This window comes from Aegilops tauschii, chromosome 3 (assembly GCF_002575655.3).
Source record: "Aegilops tauschii subsp. strangulata cultivar AL8/78 chromosome 3, Aet v6.0, whole genome shotgun sequence".
NCBI classification, from domain to species: domain Eukaryota; kingdom Viridiplantae; phylum Streptophyta; class Magnoliopsida; order Poales; family Poaceae; genus Aegilops; species Aegilops tauschii.
The window spans coordinates 541,723,731-541,744,548 of NC_053037.3; the positions used below are offsets into that span (position 1 = coordinate 541,723,731).

The window sequence follows — 20,818 nt, forward strand, 5'->3', positions numbered from 1 at the left end:
AACACGGTAGATACGGAGCAAACACGCACCCCATGTCACTGGTTTAGGTTGGCCCTGTGCGAGGCACGACAGGGCGCATTATTATCCTGTTTCGCCTTTTCATTTCTTTCTGCATAGTTGGATCAGGCCGCACATGGGTTGGGCGTCAAGGTTTTTTTCTTCTTCCTAGTTTTGTTCTTTCTTTTTGATTTTTTCAGATTCCCGTTGTATTTTTATCTTTTCGCCTTTTCCATTTAATTTTTATAGTGGATATTGTTTCCTTTATGTGTTGTATTTTTCTTTTCACCATCTTTTTCTAATATCATGATTTAAAAAAAATCCATGTCCATTCAGGGACATTTTATTAATTTGTTTGAATATTTTAAATTTATGAACATTTAAGAAGTGTGCATATTTGTAAAATTCATGAAAATTTTCAAAATTTTATGAACCATTTTATATAATCATGAATGTTTAAAACTAATGATTTTATATAAAATTAATATTTTAAATATTTATAAATATTTTAAAAATTCATGAATATTTTGAGTTTGCTAAAACGTTTTAAAATTCTTAGCATTCATTGATTTTTTCTATGAAACAATAATATTTTCTGGAAACAATTAAAATTGGTTCAAAGCCGGGCATGGTCCCGCCTAGACGCTTCCTTTTGTTGAGACAAACGCCAAAGCTTTTTATTTAACCGTCACAAGGTTTATAGGGACAAAATCAAGTCCATTGGGCTGACCTAACCAAACATGGCGACCAGCCCCTAGGGATAATGCATGTTCACGAGTTTTTGAGCCTCGGCGTTCGAGCTCCTAAGTTCATGAATAATATTACAATTAGTAAGAATGTTCTTCCTATGTATGATGGCACCATAGACCGCAGGATTCTTTTGATGAATGTCCTCGACGACCGCCTGTCAGTCCGACGCCACGTGTATTCTTCTCTCATAAAGATCATCAGCCAGCGCCAAGGCCTCTCTGATAGCCAAACATTCCAGTGTAGCTGGGTCCAAAATCTTTGGAAACACGAGTGTTGGGCATTTCCTTACCAGGCCTAAACCAGGTGATGGGCCAGCCCAAAGGAGCCCAGTAACATTTGCTACAACGCCGAGGTGCGCATTTGCTCGCGCGCGGAACAGGCCATCTCCCGCTACGTACGTACTATGGGCTGGCCCAACTAGTTCCTCTCTAGTTTTGGGGAAGTTCTAGAACCTTCTGAGATCGGTTTATTTTTTCCCTTTCGGTTTTTTCGGCTATTTTCTCATTCGTTCATTTTTATTATTTTCATTTTCTTTCCTTCTTCTTTTTTCATGTTCATTTTTTCTTTTCATTTATTATTCATTTTATTTATTTTCATTTTATTTTGCGAACATCTTTTCAAATTTGTGACTATTTTCTAGAAAACGTGAATCGGTTTTAAATTATAAACATTTTTCTAATTTGTAGACTTTTTTTTCAAATTCTTGAACATTGTTTTAAAAATGCATGATTATTTTTCTTAAATCGGGTACATTTACCAAGTCCGTGAACATTTTTTTTAACTTTTAGTGAAAGGAGCCCACATTTTTTTTGGAATAGACAACATTTTGGAATCATTGATCATTTTTTGAAATTTGGTATCATGTTTTGAAATTCATCCACATTTTTTGAATACATATACAATTTTTTAAATCTGGAACATTTTTTGAACTGGTGAAATTTTTGTAATTCATCAACATTTTGTGATTTTTGTGAAAATTTTCTAAAACATTATGAACATATTTGAATTCACGAACATTTTAAGAATATCCAAGAATGCTTTTCGGAAAATAATGAACATTTTTCGTTTGCCAAACAGTTTTTGCAAAATTGTGATCATTTCTCTGAAAATGCAAACATTTTTTTCGAAATCATGAACACTTTTTGAATCCACGAAACATTTTGTGATTTCTTTAAAATTTATAAAAATTTACTGATAAATTTGAAACTTTTTTGAAACTGCGAATTATTTTAAAGAAGAAAAAATAGAAACAGAAAAGTATAAAAAGCAAAAAAAAAAAGATATAAAAAACATTTGGTGTCCCGACCCCGCGACTGGGCCGGCCCAAAAGGGCTGTCTTGCCGTTGATGTCCAAGGTTCCGCCTACGCAAGCAATACATGTCCCGATTACAGAATCCCCTCCGACTCAGCCCCAACGCGCCAGCACCCAGCAGCAGCAGCGGCGGCGGCGAGAAAGCAACCAGAGCGTTCGCCATTGTTCCGCTCCCTCTCTCCCCGATAGTGCGAGGCAGAAGCGCAGCTGATGGCTTCGCCGTCCCTCCTGACCGTGCACCTGCGCGGGTCTGCTTCGCCGCCCGACGCCGCCTCGTCGGTGGCGATCGAGGTGGAGGGAGGCGACGGGGTGGACCTCGCCCAGGTGGGCCTCGCGCTGGGGCTGGATCCGGCCACTGTCGGCCTCAACGGCTACTTCCTGAGCTGCGGGTCCGGCTACGTTTCCTTGGCGGTCACCTGGGGCGAGCTCCTCGCCTTCTTCGCCACGGGCGGGCAGCCCACGGGTGCCGACCCCGCCGAGCCCGTCGCCGTCGACGGAGGGCCCGTACCTTCGCCCCCAGGTGCGCCTCCCTTTCCGGGAAGATTGCATGTTTGCATCGTGACATTTAGCGTGCCACTAGATGTCAGTAGCAACCTGTTGACTGTTGTTCTCTGATTCTCTGAATTTTTTGCTCCTTTAAACTAGTAGCATAAATAATTGTTCAGGGTCCAATTGTTCAGTTTCATATGTTAGTACACATTATATAGTAGTACTAAGTACTAATCTATTTGAGCAAGTTGGATACTGATTATCACTAAATGCGTTGGGATATTAAAGTGTCGCGGTAGCTATCAACTCAACTGTACTGTTCTTGTTCATAGATTTGCAGCATTTTCATGTGGTTGTTGCGAAGCAATTATCTCACATCAAGTGTTATTTCCTGATCATGTGATTCAGTACGTGATCTGTTTATGCTACAAGAATGCGTTTATGTCTACTGCACTTGAAGAAGTTAAACAAAATGTGATATTTTCCACGAAATTTTGATCTGAATCTGCAAATAATATCTCTGTTAGAGCCCAGAGTTGTTCTGTCCTCAAAGCGAAAGCCCGGGTTGGAGACCGAAAATTGTTCCAAGAAGAGCAAGCTCCAACACAACAGCTCCGCTCAGTCAAAAGCAGGCGAAGAGCTACTTGCCGATGAGATCACCTTTGGTTTGAAGAGAAGACTCACATTGGACGAGGCTAGTCCATCTAAGAAGATTAAGCAAGTAGACTCCGGTGAGTGACAACTGACAACTGAACAAATCCTTCAAGAGTCTTCACCAGTTACTGTATTTATATCACTAATAATCTACCAAATATTCTGAAATCTGAAAGGTTCTTGTTTGGTTTATTGCATTGGTTGGTTAATCAATGAAGTAGAAGCACAGCAGCCAGTTAAATACTCTTGCAGCTTCGCCAGCAGTCACGACAAGCGGCCATCGGATGAGGAGATGGTCATCTCACTGTCGCGCAAGGGAGTCTGGTGATGCCAGTGTGTTCTTGCAGATTGATATTTTAGTGTTACTCGAAAGAACTCACGGCCGTGTATATGGTGATGAACTGACATGTCAAAGAGGCGCAGTGATGTAGTGACTGAGATTTGATTGTCACCTTGTCGCAAGTCATTGTTACTCGAAACAACTCCCGAGTATGATGATAAACTGGCATCGCTAAGAGGCCTAGTGAGATTTAGTGATTCCCCATTACCATCATGTAGTTAGTTTGGTCCTGAGTCATAGTTTCTGGTTTGTAGACACAGTGCTAGTTACAATAGTTTCACGTTTGGATACAGTGCTAGTTAGAACAGTTGTACAATGGAGTATTTCTTGTGTACATCGCAGTATTTGATATAATGCCAGAAAACTTCCCGATGTCTTTCTGTGAGCATAAATAATGGGTGGGCTAAAATGGGTACATTTTGCCTGCAAAACGCTAGCGCTACTATCACTGTCAAATCTGTAATCAGCGCATTTGTTGCAAGACACTAACATCTACAGTATTATTTTTGGTTTTACCAAAACAGAAATATACTTTTTAATCACTCCTGGGTTTTTACGATTTTTTTGGAGGAATAGCAACTGCTGTTTGGTTTGATTGCATCGTATGCACAACTATTCGGTATTTCACAATGCATATGCATGCTGGAGATTCAAAAGAGAGAGAGAGAAGAAGCATTCAGTATTTCACCACACAGAGATGGGTTACTTGATATGATTAATACCCATGTAAATCCCTGAAGAATTATACTTTTTTGGGATAATAATTACAAATTTTGGGGTACATGATTGTATACACAAACGAGAGCAAAAGACATGCATACCACCAACAAAAGTTAGGTCTAAGGTCTTCTATTTCGCAACCGGTTTCTCCACGCACTTGGCAGCACTCCAGGTTCAGCTCCGTTGCAAAAAGAATGAATTTATGACATCATAAAAATTGATTTCAATCGATGACACTTTAGAGGGACGAACTGAATACACTGTAAATGTATTTAGACTTATTTGAGGGAAAATGTATGTAGACTTGAACATATATGATGAGCACACGGTGACATGGATACTGATGCATTTGGTGGGTGTGTGTTTATTTTGTCGATCTAGCTGGGCTTATGCTGTAGCCACACATAGATGAGTTACCTTATTACATGGACATCATGGATATGTACTCAAGTGTACTCCCTCCGTTCCAAATTACTCGTCGTGGAACCACGACGAGTAATTTGGAACGGAGGGAGTACATGGCAGCACCACCGTATCCATCTTGGTTGATTACAACATAGCCTAAAGGGGTACCGGATTGAGGAAGAGTGCGGTGACGAGGTCCTTTAGGTCGCTACCAAAGGTATAGGCATCCCTGCCTTTGAGATAAATGATCTCGTTTGTCCTTGCCATGTTCACCACCACCTCTGCTGCCGGCATCAGTGCATGGTCTATCTCCATGGTCACCTGGTTCAATATTCTCCACCTATTCTCTAGGAGTGCGGCGACAGCTGCCATAGCTTCATCACCCGTTGAGTCGTTCTCTATCATGTAGCACTCCAGGGTGCTAGGCATATCCTTCTTGTGCTTTCCCAACTGCATACATATGTCCGTAAAAGGGGTACATCTGATGAGTATACACATATGCTCATGCACCATGCAATGAATGTACAACATATCACATTTTAATATGCAAACTTGTGTTTATTTTGTTTGGAAACATATATACCTTGTAAGAAGACATATCATTGAGGAAGCGAGTGACCTGTGAACCAGCGCGGACCATTCCAGGAACTCTATCTACCCATTCAAATACCTCTTGGGTTGCCACATCGCCATAGCCCATTAGTGTCACGAGAGTAAGCATCGGTAGACCCGAGGTCATGATAGATATCTCCTCATGTTCCTTGAAGCTTGGCCGATATTTCTTGCTAGACAAGACAACTTCACGTAGGTAATATTCTGATGATAGCTTGTACTGCATCATAATTTGAAACATGTGACATATGAATTAGTATCTCTGATAAATATTAGGAAGAGAGATAAAACAATTAATTGTACATACACATGCTCATACACTTTACAGTTGAATCTGTGTCTTAATATAGGGCACCATACCGCTTTTCTAGAGACATTTTACGGTGCATCAAATCAATATTGACCGTTCATTTTTTCATTTGGACGGTCCAGATATGAAAATACTACTGCAGATTTTCGGTAGTATATTTCCTGATCAGGGGCAGTTTTGGTAGTTCACAGTTTACCAGAAACGCGGGCTGGTTCTCTCGATTAGGTATCTCCTGATTTTATGGGATTAGGCATCTCCTGATTTGTTAACAAACCGTGCATACCCCGCGTCTCAGGCTCCTCATCCATCTACTTCCAGCACGGGATCCTCTTCTGCGATCCACATCCGGCGCTGGTGGCTCCTCATCCATCAAACTGTACGATATAACGTCAGAGCTGCCTACTTCAGGAGAGAAGACACCTCGAATGACATAATACTCGCCAAGAAATTACAAGAAGAGAGATACAAATGTAGGAGATGCTCAATACTTTTTTGGTTCATGATGATCATATATGTTGCTAGAATTTTAACCCACACTTTGTAAGACTAGATCTCAGCTAGAGATTTTTTTTTGTGGGGTTGAGATCATGCATGGTGGTTTTCTTGCCATTACTAATTAATAATGTGCTTATGGTCCAACAGAAAGCGTCTGAACATTCACATGAATTATTGAAACATTATCGATCAATTCCATGTAATGTATGACTGGCCCATGCCTGCGTGGCCGCTGTGAGAGCATCTCTAGCAGACCCCTTATCGGGCGGACCCTTAAAGTGAGTATAAGGGCCGCAGAAAACTTGTTTTGGGGGCTGGCGCGGGGTGTGGCCGAACAGACCACGCAAGGCCGCAGCTTTGCAGGGTTTGTCCGGCCGTTGCTCGCGCCAGCCCTCAAAACACGTGTGTTTTTTCTCAATTTGACACATATGTCATATTGCATAGAAATATAAAATCAATATAAATTAAAATCTGGATATTACAATACAACAATCATTCAAATTACAATAATTATTCAAATCTAAGAATTAAACTTATAATTCAATAGAAGAATTGTTCCAAATACAACAAGGACACAAATCTTAAATTAAGTGAATGTAAAAATGCGAGGGATGCAAAGACGGCCGACGGTCGATCCTTGCCATCTCTTTCTGTTCCTATCCTCGAGCTCCTTCATGGCGAGGACCACCACCACCATCTATTGTCGATTGTTCTCGAGCAGCGTCACTATGTCCGAGTCGTCGGACAAGGACGAATCCTCAAGTAAAATTCCTCGCAAGGGCTCAAATCCATCTACAAACCGCAACGGAGCTCACGTGAACGGAAATCGTTCGCTAAATCTATTTTGAAGGGGCAGAAAAGGACTTACTGAAGGATTCAGGGCGGGCGGCGACTCGACGACGGTCGATTCGGGGCGTCGGTGAAGCGGCACGGTGGACCCGGGTCTGCAGTGGCCCGGCGGTGTGTTTCCGCCGGCAGATATGGCCGGAATCGAAGCCGGAAGATATAGCCAGCATCCATGTGCACAGCCGAGCATCAGAAGCGACGTACCTATGCGATGGATCTCAACCACGACGCGGGGAGGAACCGATCTCGGGCGCCGTCCGAAGATCTTGCGATGGAGAGAGGGCCGCCGGGCGGCGCGGGCCGACTGCGCCGTTGAAGATCTTGGAGCCCTGTCCAAGATCTTGCGGCGGCGACTGTAGGGCGGGAGACGGAGCTGCCGCCACTGTGCGACTCAGGCACGGCGATCAAAGGGCGGGAGAAGGAGCAGCCGCCCCTGTGCGACTCAGGCGACGAATGAAGAACGAATGAGAAGGGAATCCTAGAAGGGAAGCCTACGAACTAAGATAGGGCAATTCTTTTCAAGGTGTGATATTAATCAACTGCAATTACCCATATTATTAATCAATAACATTATCATTAAGAAAGGACTAATCTACCCTTACAGCCAATTACCAAAATGTCCTCAAGAGAAAAAAACAGGGATCAATAATGATCATTGGATCAATTATATACTCCCACTATTTACAGGAGTATGATGCACCGTAAAAAGTCTCCTTTTCTAATGTAGGCCATGCGATACTTGTGGTTTGGTTCCAACGCATCCACAAACTCTTTGAAATTGGCGAGAGTCTTGATGTACAACATGTGAAGATATTCTGGTAGAATAAAAACCTCATTTTCATGCCATCTACGAACAGATAGTACAATGATACCCATTAGAGATCATTATACAAGGTCCAAAGATGAAGTGAGAGTGAGAGATGGATCTAGTAAAACTCATGAATCAGATAACTAGTAGTCTACCTTTGCATTGCTTCATTGAGCTTGTGACACTCCTCTAATGTGGCATGGACATCAAAAGTATCATCTAGAAGCGACACCATTCCAAACACCTTAGCTAATTGGATCCGTGCACGAGAGTACTCCTCCTCATGAAGCATTCCACAAGTCCAAAAGTAGATCTCCACCATACAGTCACGAGCATATGGTAGCTTCACGGTCTCATATAGGTCCCTCCACCATCTGCATGTGAAAATAGTTATTTTAACTTAACAATCTTATAAATACTGATGACGTTTCTACTTCTTCAGGTGGGTTACCCTATCTATGCCCTATGTACATGTTCTGCTTCTACTTGAGTAGATCTTGTTTTAACTCTTATCTGGTATATATTGTCTAGCTACTTGGCCATGATGATGATGTGGGAAAAGGAGTATTTCGTTCGTTGAATTTATGTGTTATGACCGGCATATTAGGGGCTTAGCCCAGTGGGTTGTGGCCTAAATTATCTTATTGTTATTAGGGGCTTAGCCCAATTATCTTATCGTTATTAGGGTCGTTTGCTTAGGAGTCAAGTAAACCTCTCTATATAAGGAGAGGAGATGTATCAATCTAATTAAGCAAGAAGCAATCATTATTTGCTCGGCTTCCCGAAGGGATCCGGGAGACCTAACCCTAGCCGCCTCTTGCGCCGCCGCCGCCTCTTCTTCATCGCGCCACGGCGCCCCACCGCCGGCAGCCGCGATCGCATCTCCATCAACCCTCCCCTTTCACGTACAACCTACACCCTAGACCAGGTAGGATCCTAGCTCCTACCAATTTGGTATCAGGTAGCTCGGTTTCGACCATGTCTGCACCACCACCAATCCCGCCGCTGCCCACCACCACCGCACCACCGCCGATCCTCTCCACGGCGCCGCTGGCCCTACCCACTGCGCCGCTGGGCTCCACCGCCGGCGCCTCCACCGGCCAGTCGCCGCCCCCCTCCACGGGTCCGCCGCCACCACCCTCCACCGCGCCGCTGGTTTACTTCCCGGCGGAGATGACCGGCGTCCTCAACGATCTCGTCACAGCCGTCCAGGGGATCTGCCTCTACTTGGCCGGGCCCTATGGGCTGCCGCCGGCCGCGTCACCAACCATCGCCACCGGGCCGATGCTGCTGCCGTGGCAGCCGGCGCACCCGGCGGCCTCCGCCGCGCTCGCCGGGCCGCTGCAGCCACAGCTACCGCCGCCACCGCCTGGCAGCCGCCGCACCAAGGGGCCACCGCGGCGCTGGTCGGGCCGCTGCAGCTGCAGCCAGCCCGCGCCCCCGCACCGCTTTGGCCTCACTGGCCGGCCGCGGCCATCGCGGCGCCCGCCGCCTCCGCCGTTTCCATGCAGCAGGAGCTGCCGCTGCAGGCGCCTCCGCCGCCCAGCACCGGGCTGAATACAACCGCGCCGGCGGGCTGCCGCTTCAGCAAGTGCGGTTCCCGCCCTCGCCGTCCCAGCTTCCGACCTGGTTGGCCGGGACGTCACTGCCGCCAGTCTACACCATGGCCGCGGACCAGCCGGCGCCCTCCCTGCCATACGGCGGGCCCTCCGGCTCCGCGGGTTTCCACACTGGCTGCGCCGGGCCACCGCTTCCCAGCGAACCACCTGTGCACACCGGACCGGCGCCATCCTCTTCGCTGCTCCGTACCGCCGAGCCGTACGCTCACGGTGGTCATGCTCAGACACCGCCGCGCTTCGCCAAGCTCGACTTCGCCACCTACGACGGCGCCGAGGACCCCCTCAACTGGCTCAACCAGTGTGAGCAATTCTTCCGGGGGCAACACACACTCGCGTCGGAACGCACTTGGCTCGCCTCATATCACCTTCGGGGCGCCGCACAGACGTGGTACTATGCCCTCGAGCAAGACGAGGGCGGCATGTCCCCATGGGAGCGCTTTCGCGGGCTATGCCTCCTTCACTTCGGGCCGCCGATACGCGGGAGCCGGCTGGCGGAACTCGGCCGCCTTCCCTTCACCTCCACGGTTCAGGACTTCGCCGACCGTTTTCAGGCCCCAGCATGCCACGCGTTGGGAGTGACGGCGCAGCAGCGGGCTGACCTCTTCGTCGGTGGACTTCCGGATCACATCCGCGTGGACGTGGAGCTTCGGGGACCCCAGGATCTCCAGACGGCCATGTACTACACCCGCGCGTTCGAGCGCCACGCGGTGGCCATCCAGCAGGCATCGCCGTCTCGGGCCGCTGGGCCGCTACCCTGGCCGGATGTTCCCGCGCAGGGTTGGCCTGCTTAGGCTTCCGCGGCACCCCTCGCCGCGACCGCGACGCGCCTGTTCCGTCGGCTCACCTCGGCCGAGCTACTCGAGCGTCGCCGCCAAGGGTTGTGCTTCAACTGCGATGAGCCCTACACGCCCGGCCACATCTGCCCGCGACTCTTCTACCTGGAGGCTGTAGACTACATTGAGGAGGACGCCGTCGCCGCCGACCTGGCCGCCCCAGCTGTCGCGAAGGTGTTTGACGCTGGTTGATCACCTCGAGGAGTTCAGCCAGTGCTTCCCCACCTTACATCTCGAGGACGAGCTGTTTGTGCAGGCGGGGAGAAGTGTTATGACCGGCATATTAGAGGCTTAGCCCAGTGGGTTGTGGCCCAAGTTATCTTATTGTTATTAGGGGCTTAGCCCAATTATCTTATCGTTATTAGGGTCGTTTGCTTAAGGGTCAAGTAAACCTCTCTATATAAGGAGAGGAGATGTATCAATCTAATCAAGCAAGAAGCAATCATTATTTGCTCGGCTTCCCAAAGGGAGCCGGGAGACCTAACCCTAGCCGCCTCTTGTGCCGCCGCCGCCTCTTCTTCATCGTGCCACGGCGCCCCGCCGCCGGCAGCCGTGATCGCATCTCCGTCAACCCTCCCCTTCCCGTACAACCTACGCCCTAGACCAGGTAGGATCCTAGCTCCTACCAATATGATATTTAGCTTAAAATTAAAATCGTAGCAAGAGTTATTGATTCTCACGTATATATATTCAGTTGTCTCCAGAGTCCTTTCCCTTTTTGATGCCAATAAGCTAACAAAAATAGTATCGTGTGTCTCCAATGCTATTTTAATTAATTTTGCAAAAAAATCTCAATGTATATTATATCTTGCATAGTGAAAACAACCACAACGGGTCACTCCAAAACCAATGTCAAAACCATTCATACTCTTGAGGATTAATGTCCGACTAAGCATCAATAACAGTTTGCATAATTTTAAAAAACAATTCAGCTTAAGAAACACAGTGGTAAAGATCCTAAATGACAATACTTGAAGGTTAGGGGACAATATGGCACATTACATATGGCCCATATCCTAAAAACCCATCTAGCTAGCATAAGAAAAGACATACAACGCAACATCTACAACATAATAAACTCATACGTGTGTGTTGGTTTTATTATAGTGAAGAACTAGGATAAACATCAATGAGAAAAGTTCAACTTATGATAAGAAGACTTACAATGAGAGGTCCTTGAGCTCCTTGAGGTGAAGGATCCTAACGAGGTTAAAGTTCAGCCTAGAAAGCTCTAGCAACATGCCATCGTACACCCCCTCCTACTCATACTCATCAATGTATCGCATGGTTTCAATCCTTCTTGTGAACCGTGGGAGGGGGATGTCTAGGGCGCAGGAGATCTGCTCTGCAATTGGCGACCCGACGTTGCCTTTGATAGCCTCGAGGTGGCCCCTTGCAAAGGCGATGGCATCGTCGAGAGCGACCTCTCCTGGTGTTGCCATGTGAGATGCATTGTACAAGCTCAAAAGGCCCCTCGGGTCACTGCGAAGGCTTTCGCTGAAACTACCTTGGTCCTTTCTGAATTTATCGAATACATCTGCATGGACATTGATTCAAACATATCTTATCAACAGATGTAACATGCATGTTTTCAGCTGCTAAAATAACACGAATTGATTCAAAAGGGTTACTGATTAGCGACACTGTGCACTTAATTACCCTCAGATACCCAAAGTCCATGTTGCCGAAGTAGGCGAAACTTAAGTGTGGTGATGTGTAGGCTATGGTCGCACCTGACCGATTTCCACGCTCTCTCCTCAGCACGCGGACAGCCATAATCAAGTGCCTGGCGGTTTAGATCCCCCAAATCCCCCTCCCGTGCTGACGCAGCAGGCCCCTGGCCTACCGGGGGATGATCGAGACCGCCCTATCGTCGTTTCTTCCTCTCCTCTCGCGCCTCCCAGCCGTCGTTCTGCCTCCCCTGCCAGCTCGCACGCCCCCCATTCGATAGTCCAACGCCACCGCGCATTGCGACCTATCGGGACGCCCTGCTCTCGCATGACTCGGTGCCGCCGGGGTCATTATGCGCCTCGCGTCCCGCAGCAAATCGCTTTTACAGATATGGCAAGCCTGCTGACCTTCACCGGCGTTGCTTCCGCTGCCTCTCCTACAACCATAGACGACGCGATTGTCGGGATCCTGCTGTTTGCTGGCTGTGCCATCGTGTTGGCCACCTTAGCTTCCAATGCAGCATCCGCGTCTACAAGCCTAACCCTAAGCTCGGCGCCACCAATACTTATACCCCCTCCCCCTCTTGTTCACAGCTCATCAGTCCTCTCGACGCAGCTCCGGCCTCCTCCACCTCGCTCGCAATCATCCCTTTCTCCCCAGCCCCACCCAATCCTGCTCCAGTCGACGCCATGGAGCCTGTGATCCCAGGGCGCCCTACCTCGCTCGACGTCCACTTCCCGCTCGTTTCCGATCAGAACACCCTAGTTTGCCTCATCAACATCTCTCCACCCAAGTCCAACTTCCTGCCCTGGCTAAGGCGTGCCTTCAGGCAGCGGCTGCGGATTGGTGCCGTAGGCTTTGCTGGCTCCGCGGTGGGCACGGCCTTCGCCGTCTTTCAGAGGGAGGAAGAGCAGGCTGCGGCCTTCCGTGCGAGCCCGATCTACGTCGGCTCCCACACGGTCCGCATCCTCCCGCACGACGCGAGAGACAATGCCTTCTCCTTCTCCTACCGCCATGTTGTCAACCTATCGCTTGAAAAGCTGCCTCTGGAGCTTTGGAACAGGCGTGGTGTCGCTGCCACCGTCGCCGGCTTCGCAGGCATGCTAAGGGTGGAGCATGCCTGCCTTCACGGGAACGACTTCGCCAGCATCTTCGTGCTTGTCAAGGTCGAGGCGCTGCAGCACATCCCCCACCACATCGCCTTCCATCGCTTCGACGGCGTGGGGGCGTACGCCGACGTGCTTATCAATGAGATCTGGGACATGGCCCGGTCGCTCGGGGCCCCATCTGCGCCTCCACAACCTCCCTTTGCGCGCCGCTTCGGTGGAGGAGGTGGCTCCGGTGTTGGCCGTACGCTCCCGAGGACCCTTCCTCGTCAAGGCCGCGTCCCGTCTAGGGGCTCCGGCACGGCGCCTGGCGGCCAGCTCGATGACGACGGCCTAGCTACCCAGGCCTACCGTGCCTACCTGCAGCCTCAGATCGCTTCTGACCAAGACTTCATGGCCATGTTAAAGATCTCCTTCAAGCCAAAGTTCATCAAGGGGGCCCCCTTCTCCCTCCCCATGGCCGAGCAGCTTGCCCATGAAGACGAAGGGCGCGGCTGCCTCCGCCCGGCGCTGGTTGTTGCTGACTGCGCCCGCCCTAGCGCGGCCGTCACCTTCGACCCCGACGCCATGACTTTCTCCTTCACGCTTGAGCTCAGCAACTGCCGGGCTGCCAAAGGTGTCATCCAGGTGCGAGCTGTCGCCTTGGATGATGGCTTCTTCCCCTGCTTCGATCTGTGCCATGATCTGTTGGCGCGGGAGAGCTGCCGCTCTCTCTTGTTCAAATTTTGGCCATAAGATGAAGCTGGCCTCATGTGCCCGCACACTTTGCCCCTTCTACCTTCCGTCGATAACATGCACCCTCCCAAGCCTGTCATGCCTCATGGGCTGCTGCCCGCCGTTGGCCCACCCCTCTCCGCTGATGGGGGTGTCATTCTCCCTGCCTAAGCTTACTTCCCTGCGTACGCGCGTGCGCAGGCCCATCAAGTGCTGGCCACCAGGCCCATCTGCCCCAGGCCTCTCAGGCACGCCCTGCCTTGGGCGACGGCCTGCTTGGCTGCGACCGCTCCCCTGTGGCTAACACCAACCTGTTGCACGGGGCGTGCTCCTTGCTCCCCGCTCACGTCGCCACAACTTTCTGCTCCTGCCGCACGCCGCCGCCAGAACCAAGGGCCGAAGATCTCCGCCCCTTGCCCACGCTCCCACTCTTCGATGCTCCCCCCGTTGCCACTTGCCGGTGACGCAGCTCAAGCCGATCTGGGCCCGGGGATCGGTTCCCTCCCGCCCTCCGGTGACCAGATCCTCCAGGCGGTCACCACCGACCCTGACGTCGGTTCCGCTGTCCAAGCTTTGGCGCAGCTGCGCAGGTCCAACAGGTGGTGGCTGCTGGCTCTTCTGCCCAAGATCTGACGGCGCCCCCCTCGGCTGCTCGCCGCAGCCCCCGCATCAGGCAGATGTATGATGGGGAGTGCGTCGGCTCCGTCGAGCGCGCTTCCAAGCGCAAGGCGGCGGGCTCCGGCGCTAGCTCCGGTGGCCCTAGCCGCCGGCCCTCCTCCCGCGCCTCCTGCCGCAAGAAGACCAAGGTGGTGCCTGTTGCTGAACTGCTTGATCTTCAGTTCGACAGCACCCCCAAGCCCATGACCCACGGCAAGCTCAAGCAAATCGCTAAGTGCTGCGACCTCAACGTGGATGCCATCTTCGCTCAAGCTTCTTCCTCCTCGAACGCTGGTGCAGGCTGCTCTGGCTCTTCGGACAGTTCCTCTGCTTCCATGGGTGCGTGCTTTGGTTCGGATGTTTAAGGATCATTCTGATAGGTTTATGCCCGGTGCCATCCCGGGAGCTGTCGGTTCTAGTTCTGTATGCCTCTGCTTTAGGTTTATGTTCAGTCTTAGCCACCATCCTGTCATGCCACTTGCAAGTCAGTCAGTCTGTCTGCTTAGGTTTAAGCGTATGGTCTGTATCTCTGATGATGTTAAGATGTTCCTCTATGTTATTCTGGATCTTTCTTTTATCCTTTGTTGCATCTGCGTTGCTTCCCATATATTGCTGTTGCATGTTCCCGCCCGCTCATGCTCATACCTAGCCTTGCTTTTTTCATCGTTTATGCACAGGCAGTTTTCTCACCTTGATCCATGAAACTTCTTAACTGGAACGTACGAGGCCTAGGTGATGAGAATAAGTGTTCTTTGGTTCGTGATGTTCTAACCTCCTGTCAACCTAGCATTGTCTGTTTTCAGGAAACAAAACTGGAAACTGCCCCAATTTTGAAGTTGCGGAGTTTTCTTCCTCCTCACCTCAACAACCAGGCGATCATGCCCTCTGCAGGCCCCTCGGGCGGCCTGTTGGTCGCCTGGGACGCTGCTGCTTTCTCAGGACAGATCGTTGCAACCCACAGATACCATGTCACCGTCAGGTTCTCATCAACATCGTCTGCATCAGTTTTCACGATCACTACAGTGTATGCTCCTTGCACCCACCAGGAGAGACAGCTTTTCTTTGATGAGTTGGACAGCGTTTCTGGCCTGCTGTCTGAACCATGGCTTATCCTCGGCGACTTCAACATGTACCGGTTCGCCGAGGAAAAGTCGCGTGGTAGAGTCAACTGGGCTATGATGGACAAGTTTAATGATTGGATCAGATCTCATGGGCTGGATGATGTCAACATTTTCAACTGCAGATACACCTGGTCAAACAAGCGAGCGGACCCGACCATGGTTCGGTTGGATCGCGTGCTCATCAATGCTGACTGGCTGTTGTCCTTCTCCCAGACGTCCGCCTCTGTTGTGCCTTCTGTCACCTCGGATCATGTGCCTATCCAGGTTCAGTTTGGTAGCATTCAGGTAAAAAGCAAGTTTTTCAGAATGGAAAACCAATGGCTGGTGATGGAGGGAACAAGATCTATCATTCACAACAGTTGGCATCAGGGCACCAGGCCGATCCCCTCAGCCGCCTCTCTTATCAACCATAAGTTCAGACGTGTTCGTGCTGCCATCAGGCAGTGGAAAAGGAACAAGGACAGCTTAGATCTGCTCTCTTCAAATAACAAGGCAGTGGTAACCTACCTCGATGCAGTCGAAGAGCGGAGGTCTTTATCTCAGCTTGAGAAGGCCCTGAGGTTGTTTGCAAAACAGAAGGCAGAGCTGCTTGTCTTATGGAAAGCTGAATACTGGCGACGGAGGGCAAAACTACGTTGGTGTGTCTCCGGAGATGAGAATTGCAGTTTTTTCCACGCTGCTGCCAATGGTCACGCACAACGCAACAAGGTCAGGGTGCTCGTAAAGGATGGAGACTAATTTTTTGACAATCAACAGAAGCTCAAGTTGGCAACTGACTACTTTTCTGCTCTTCTGGGCCAGTCCTCTCCTTCTCTACCCACCGTTCAGCTTGGCCAGCTGTATGCACCCGACGATCTATCATGTCTAGAGAGGGAGTTCACCTGGGAAGAAATTGTTGATGCTATCAACCACTCGCCGAACAACCGCAGCCCTGGCCCGGACGGCTTCACCAATGAGTTCTACAAAGCCTTCCTTGGCGACATCAAGATGGATCTCTAGCTTTTCTTCTCTCAGCTGTACCAGAACCAGTTAGATTTGAAAGGCATCAACGTGGCTCACATTTCCCTCCTGCCCAAAAAGGATACACCGCTCGAGCTAAAGGATTTCAGGCCAATCTCCATTGTACACAGTGTGCCGAAGCTTGCTAGCAAGGTGCTGACTAGAAGGCTTCAAGTCCACATCCCAAACCTAGTTCACAGCTTGCAATCCGGTTTCATCAAGGGCCGTGCTATTGTTGAAAACTTTGCCATGGCTGCCGACATGATACAAACAGCTCACAAGAGAAAATTACCCATGGTGGCTCTTAAGTTGGATTTTCAGAAAGCCTTTGACACCGTCAGTTGGTCATGCCTTTTCAACATTCTCACTGCTAGAGGCTTTCCTCAATGCTGAATCAGATGGCTCGAATCTCTGCTGTCTACGGCAACTTCAAAAGTTATGCTGAATGAGGAGTTTGGGGACTCCTTCACCACTAAGAGGGGTTTCCGGCAGGGCGATTCTATTTCACCGTATCTCTTCATTCTAGTGGCTGATGTTCTGCAACGGCTATGCTGCTCAGCTTTTCAAAATGGCAACCTCATTCACCCGCTTGGCTCTGACAGAATGTTCCCAGTGCTGCAATACGCCGACGACACCTTGATCCTGTTCCATGGCAGCGTTGAACAAGCACTTATCATCAAACAGATTCTGTCTGACTTCTCAGATTTCTCAGGGCTAAAGATTAATTACCATAAGAACACCCTCATTCCTATTTGCATGGACAGCAGTATCACAGATGCGATTGTTGGTTTGTTTGGTTGCCCAGCCTCGAGTTTTCCATGCACTTACCTTGGCCTACCTCTTTCTTTGCACAAGATCCGACACGACATGCTGCTGCCAGTCATCCAGAAAGTGGACAGAAGGTTATCCGGCTGGTTGGCTACTCTCCTGTCTTGGGGAGGACGGCTCACCCTCATCAACTCAGTTCTGGCCAGCATCTCCAGCTACTTCATGTCATTTTCTGCTGGCCTAAGAAGTCCTTGCAGAAGTTAGAGGGGCTGTTGAGGTCTTTCTTGTGGCAAGGCACGAACACCGCTAAGGGTGGTCAGTGCCTAGTAGCTTGGCACTTTGTCACCATACCGCGTTCTGCTGGTGGCTTGGGTGTGCGTGATTTGCCTGCACACAACCAAGCTCTGTTAGCCAAGTTTACTGCTCGAGTTCTGCAACACTCAGATGCTCCCTGTTATCAGTGGTTCGCACAGCAATACTGCCACAATAAGCTGCCCTTACGGCCCTACTATCGGGACACGGCTATCTGGAAGGGTTTCAAGCAGTACACCGGTATGATTATCAACTCTTCCAGGTGCTCCTTGGGCTCAGGAGAGCTTATCTCGTTCTGGCATGATATCTGGCTGCCAGTGGGACGGCTACGCTTTGCCTTGCCTACCTTATACACCTTTGCCATTGACCAAGCTTGCTCAGTGGCCTCTCAGTTCTCTCAAGCAACTTGGCAAGTCCAGCTGCACCCGAACCTGTCAGACGCAGCCAGCCAAGAACTGCACCTGCTTCACTCTCTCTTGCTTACGGCTGCACCTGTCTCTCACAGCCCGGATGTCAGGATTTCTGCCATACATAGCAAGCCCATCCGTGCTGCTCACATCTACGAGCTGCTCACTTTCAGAGGCATTTCTTGTGTCTACGGTGCGTGGATCTGGGACAAGATCATTCCCCTCAAACACCGTGTCTTCCTCTGGCTTCTACTCTGGGGGCGGCTCAATACCTGGGATAACATGATGAAGAAACAGTGGAGGTCCATCGTTACACATCAAGACTGCGATATCTGCCCTGTTGTTGAATCTGCTCTGCACTTGGTGTTACGCTGCTCCCGGCTACAATCATTTGGCAACTGTTTGATCTCGATACCCTTGCTTCCAATTCCTCGGGCATCGTTAGCTTCATACAGCGGGCTCAGCAACGGTGGCCAGCAACCAGCAAATTCAACATCCTCTTCGCTGCCGCTGCCGTTACTGCATGGCACGCTAGAAATGACAGGATTTTCAACTACAAGAGGTGGTCATCGCCATATATAAAGCAATACGTCGCATAGTTGCTACGTTTGTGGAAGAATAGGTGCCATAAACAAGATGATTATGATGCTATTGACGCTTGGTTACTTTTTCTAGCTTAGCACACCACCCCACCCCTCTTCTTATGCTGGCAGCTTATAGCCAGGGCACCTTGGGTGTCAAATATAAGCTTCATGTAATTGACCTTCGGTCCCCAGGCTTGGCCTGTTTTGAAATATAAGGTAGAAAGCTATCTACCTTCTTTTCAAAAAAGATGTGTAGGCTATTGGAGCCGTCAGTCTCTGCCTGCTTTGCATGGACAAGGTTTAGTGCCTCTTCAATCTCTTCACGGAAGTGATTGTCTATGCCTAGTCGTTCAAGTGTGTCCACATATGTTAGTGCATCGGCTATGGTCATGGTGTCCTTGCTCCCCTTGAATGTCTAACGTACTTGCCCTTTGAGCTGCTCTGCCCGCTCTCTCATCCAATCCTCTGATCTCTGCTAGAAACAACTCAATATTAATCTTTGGATGTCAATCGTGCGGGTAGGATAAAATCATTAACTTAGTCTATCCCATGAAAAAGAACTTCCTTAGTGAAGTGTCTGAAGTTTCATGTAGCTTATTTTACTCATAAGCCATGTGTTCTCATTTGCGTGGTATTTGGTTTCCTACGACCGTAATGAACTAATATCATGTACATCAAAAAGTTGACGAAATTCAATGTAGAGCATATATGGATGGTCCACGAAGCATGACATAGTTAATAAACATGTAGCAGCTTCAAAATCCTTGATTCTAAAGTACTTGAAAGTTCTACCCCAAAATCAAAATCAAATCATTGAAAGATAATGCATATAGTTAATGTGCGCGCGCATGTTAACCTGTGAGATAGGAGGGACGTAGGTGACAAAGAAGTCACCCCACACGGAGGGCGCAAACTTCTCGCTAGTATCGGCGCCACCGGCGGCCACCTGCAGAGTGCTTCTGTCATCGGCTTTGGTCACCATCTCATGGCCGTTCACGATAGAAGCAGCCTGGCTCGAGGGCGCCATTTCAAGGGTGTGCTGCAGCTACAATAATATTTGCTTCCTCAGCTGGTTGCAAATACTTGTAACAACTAGTGCTGTAGTGAGGTACTACAAGCAGTGCTTGCTGCAGGTGATGTATCTGAGGCTGCAGGGGTCTCTGTTTATAGACCAATATATATAGCAAACTTGGCTATAGTTGTATCAACTGGTTGCATTCCAGTACTTCAAATGAGCCTATAATTAAGCGGGCCCGAGATTCTCTACATCGTACCAGACCATTTGAAGGGCGCAGCCGTACGTTTTAATATTTGGCGTTAGGTATGGCTCATGCAAAACGCGTGTAACATAACTAACTGGACTAGTCTCTCTACTCGTGTAGGATGTGCATATGTAGCCACGTACCCTATATATGCCGGTGGCTTGGCAATCAATCAGAAAAGCAGCAGAGTAGAAAAGATGCAGCCGATGGAGGAGATATGCTATACAAATGAAGATATGCTATGCATCGTTTTCCTTACGGTCGCCGAGAGATCCTGTACGTACGTGTCCCCCATTATCATAGATGGAAGCTATTGCAGTGCTACCATAGGCTGTTTTATCTGTTTCTGCAAGCTTTTAGTCAGTAGATTTGATGTTAGGGCATCTTCAACGGCGACCCATAAACCGACCACACGTGCTGTCTGAACCGTGAAATCCATCCAAAATGGGCTATATTGGTCCGCAGGTGGTCTGGATGCGTTTTCCCCCGCAAACCGGAGACAAACGTGAAGGGCTTTGCGGGAGTCCGAACCGCTGCCACGCCCGCTTTTGACCACTCTAGCCCACCCAAACCCCCATCCGCCCCTCCCGCGCTTTCCTTCCGATGCACGCGCCGCTTACCGCGCCGCATTCATGCTGGCCCAGAGCACGCAGCGGTCGGCATTGATGTCGCGATGTGACCGGAGGGAGTGAGGGCGGAGCTGGCTGACACGACGACCTCTCGGGAGCCCCCGCTTCAATGCGGACACAACTTCCCGAGGAACCAACTCTGGCCGCTACGACGCATTGAAGCGGCTGACCGGCTTACCGCGCCGTGGCTACATAAGCCGCGCTCCGACGTCGTCCATTATCATAGACGAATGCAATTGCAATGCTATTGTAGGCTGTTTTATCTGTTTCTGCAAGCTTTTAGTCGGTATTTTCGCTATTGGTTGCTCTCTCAAGCACACATCTGAAAGCAATTGCAATCATACGTTTAATTCCAATGCACGGATCTCAAAGCAAGACATGTGGCTATCACTATTCTC

At 49.4% G+C, this 20,818-nt stretch overlaps 1 protein-coding gene and 1 pseudogene across 2 annotated transcripts; one reads left to right on the plus strand and one right to left on the minus strand.

The window, feature by feature from the left end:
• The first annotated feature begins 2,158 nt into the window (after positions 1-2,158).
• Positions 2,159-3,914, plus strand: LOC109743685 (uncharacterized). 2 transcript variants are annotated; one of them, XM_040403028.2, is made up of 3 exons: positions 2,159-2,579; positions 3,076-3,279; positions 3,421-3,914. In XM_040403028.2, the coding sequence occupies exons 1-3, from the start codon at positions 2,270-2,272 to the stop codon at positions 3,528-3,530; spliced, it is 624 nt and encodes a 207-aa protein (XP_040258962.1). In that variant the 5' UTR covers positions 2,159-2,269; the 3' UTR covers positions 3,531-3,914. The 2 variants fall into 2 exon arrangements, with proteins under 2 accessions (XP_040258962.1, XP_040258963.1); XM_040403029.2 differs by having other exon boundaries at positions 3,424-3,914.
• Positions 3,915-4,823: 909 nt separating this feature from the next.
• LOC109743687 (eudesmanediol synthase-like) lies at positions 4,824-19,556 on the minus strand (annotated as a pseudogene).
• Positions 19,557-20,818: the final 1,262 nt, after the last annotated feature.

Bases quoted from the DNA above. Each gene is read 5' to 3' on its own strand.
- LOC109743685 (XM_040403028.2), top strand. From the start codon at position 2,270: ATGGCTTCGCCGTCCCTCCTGACCGTGCACCTGCGCGGGTCTGCTTCG. The intron at 2,580-3,075 runs GTGCGCCTCCCT...TATCTCTGTTAG, and splicing joins GCCCGTACCTTCGCCCCCAG to AGCCCAGAGTTGTTCTGTCC. The intron at 3,280-3,420 runs GTGAGTGACAAC...TAATCAATGAAG, and splicing joins GATTAAGCAAGTAGACTCCG to TAGAAGCACAGCAGCCAGTT.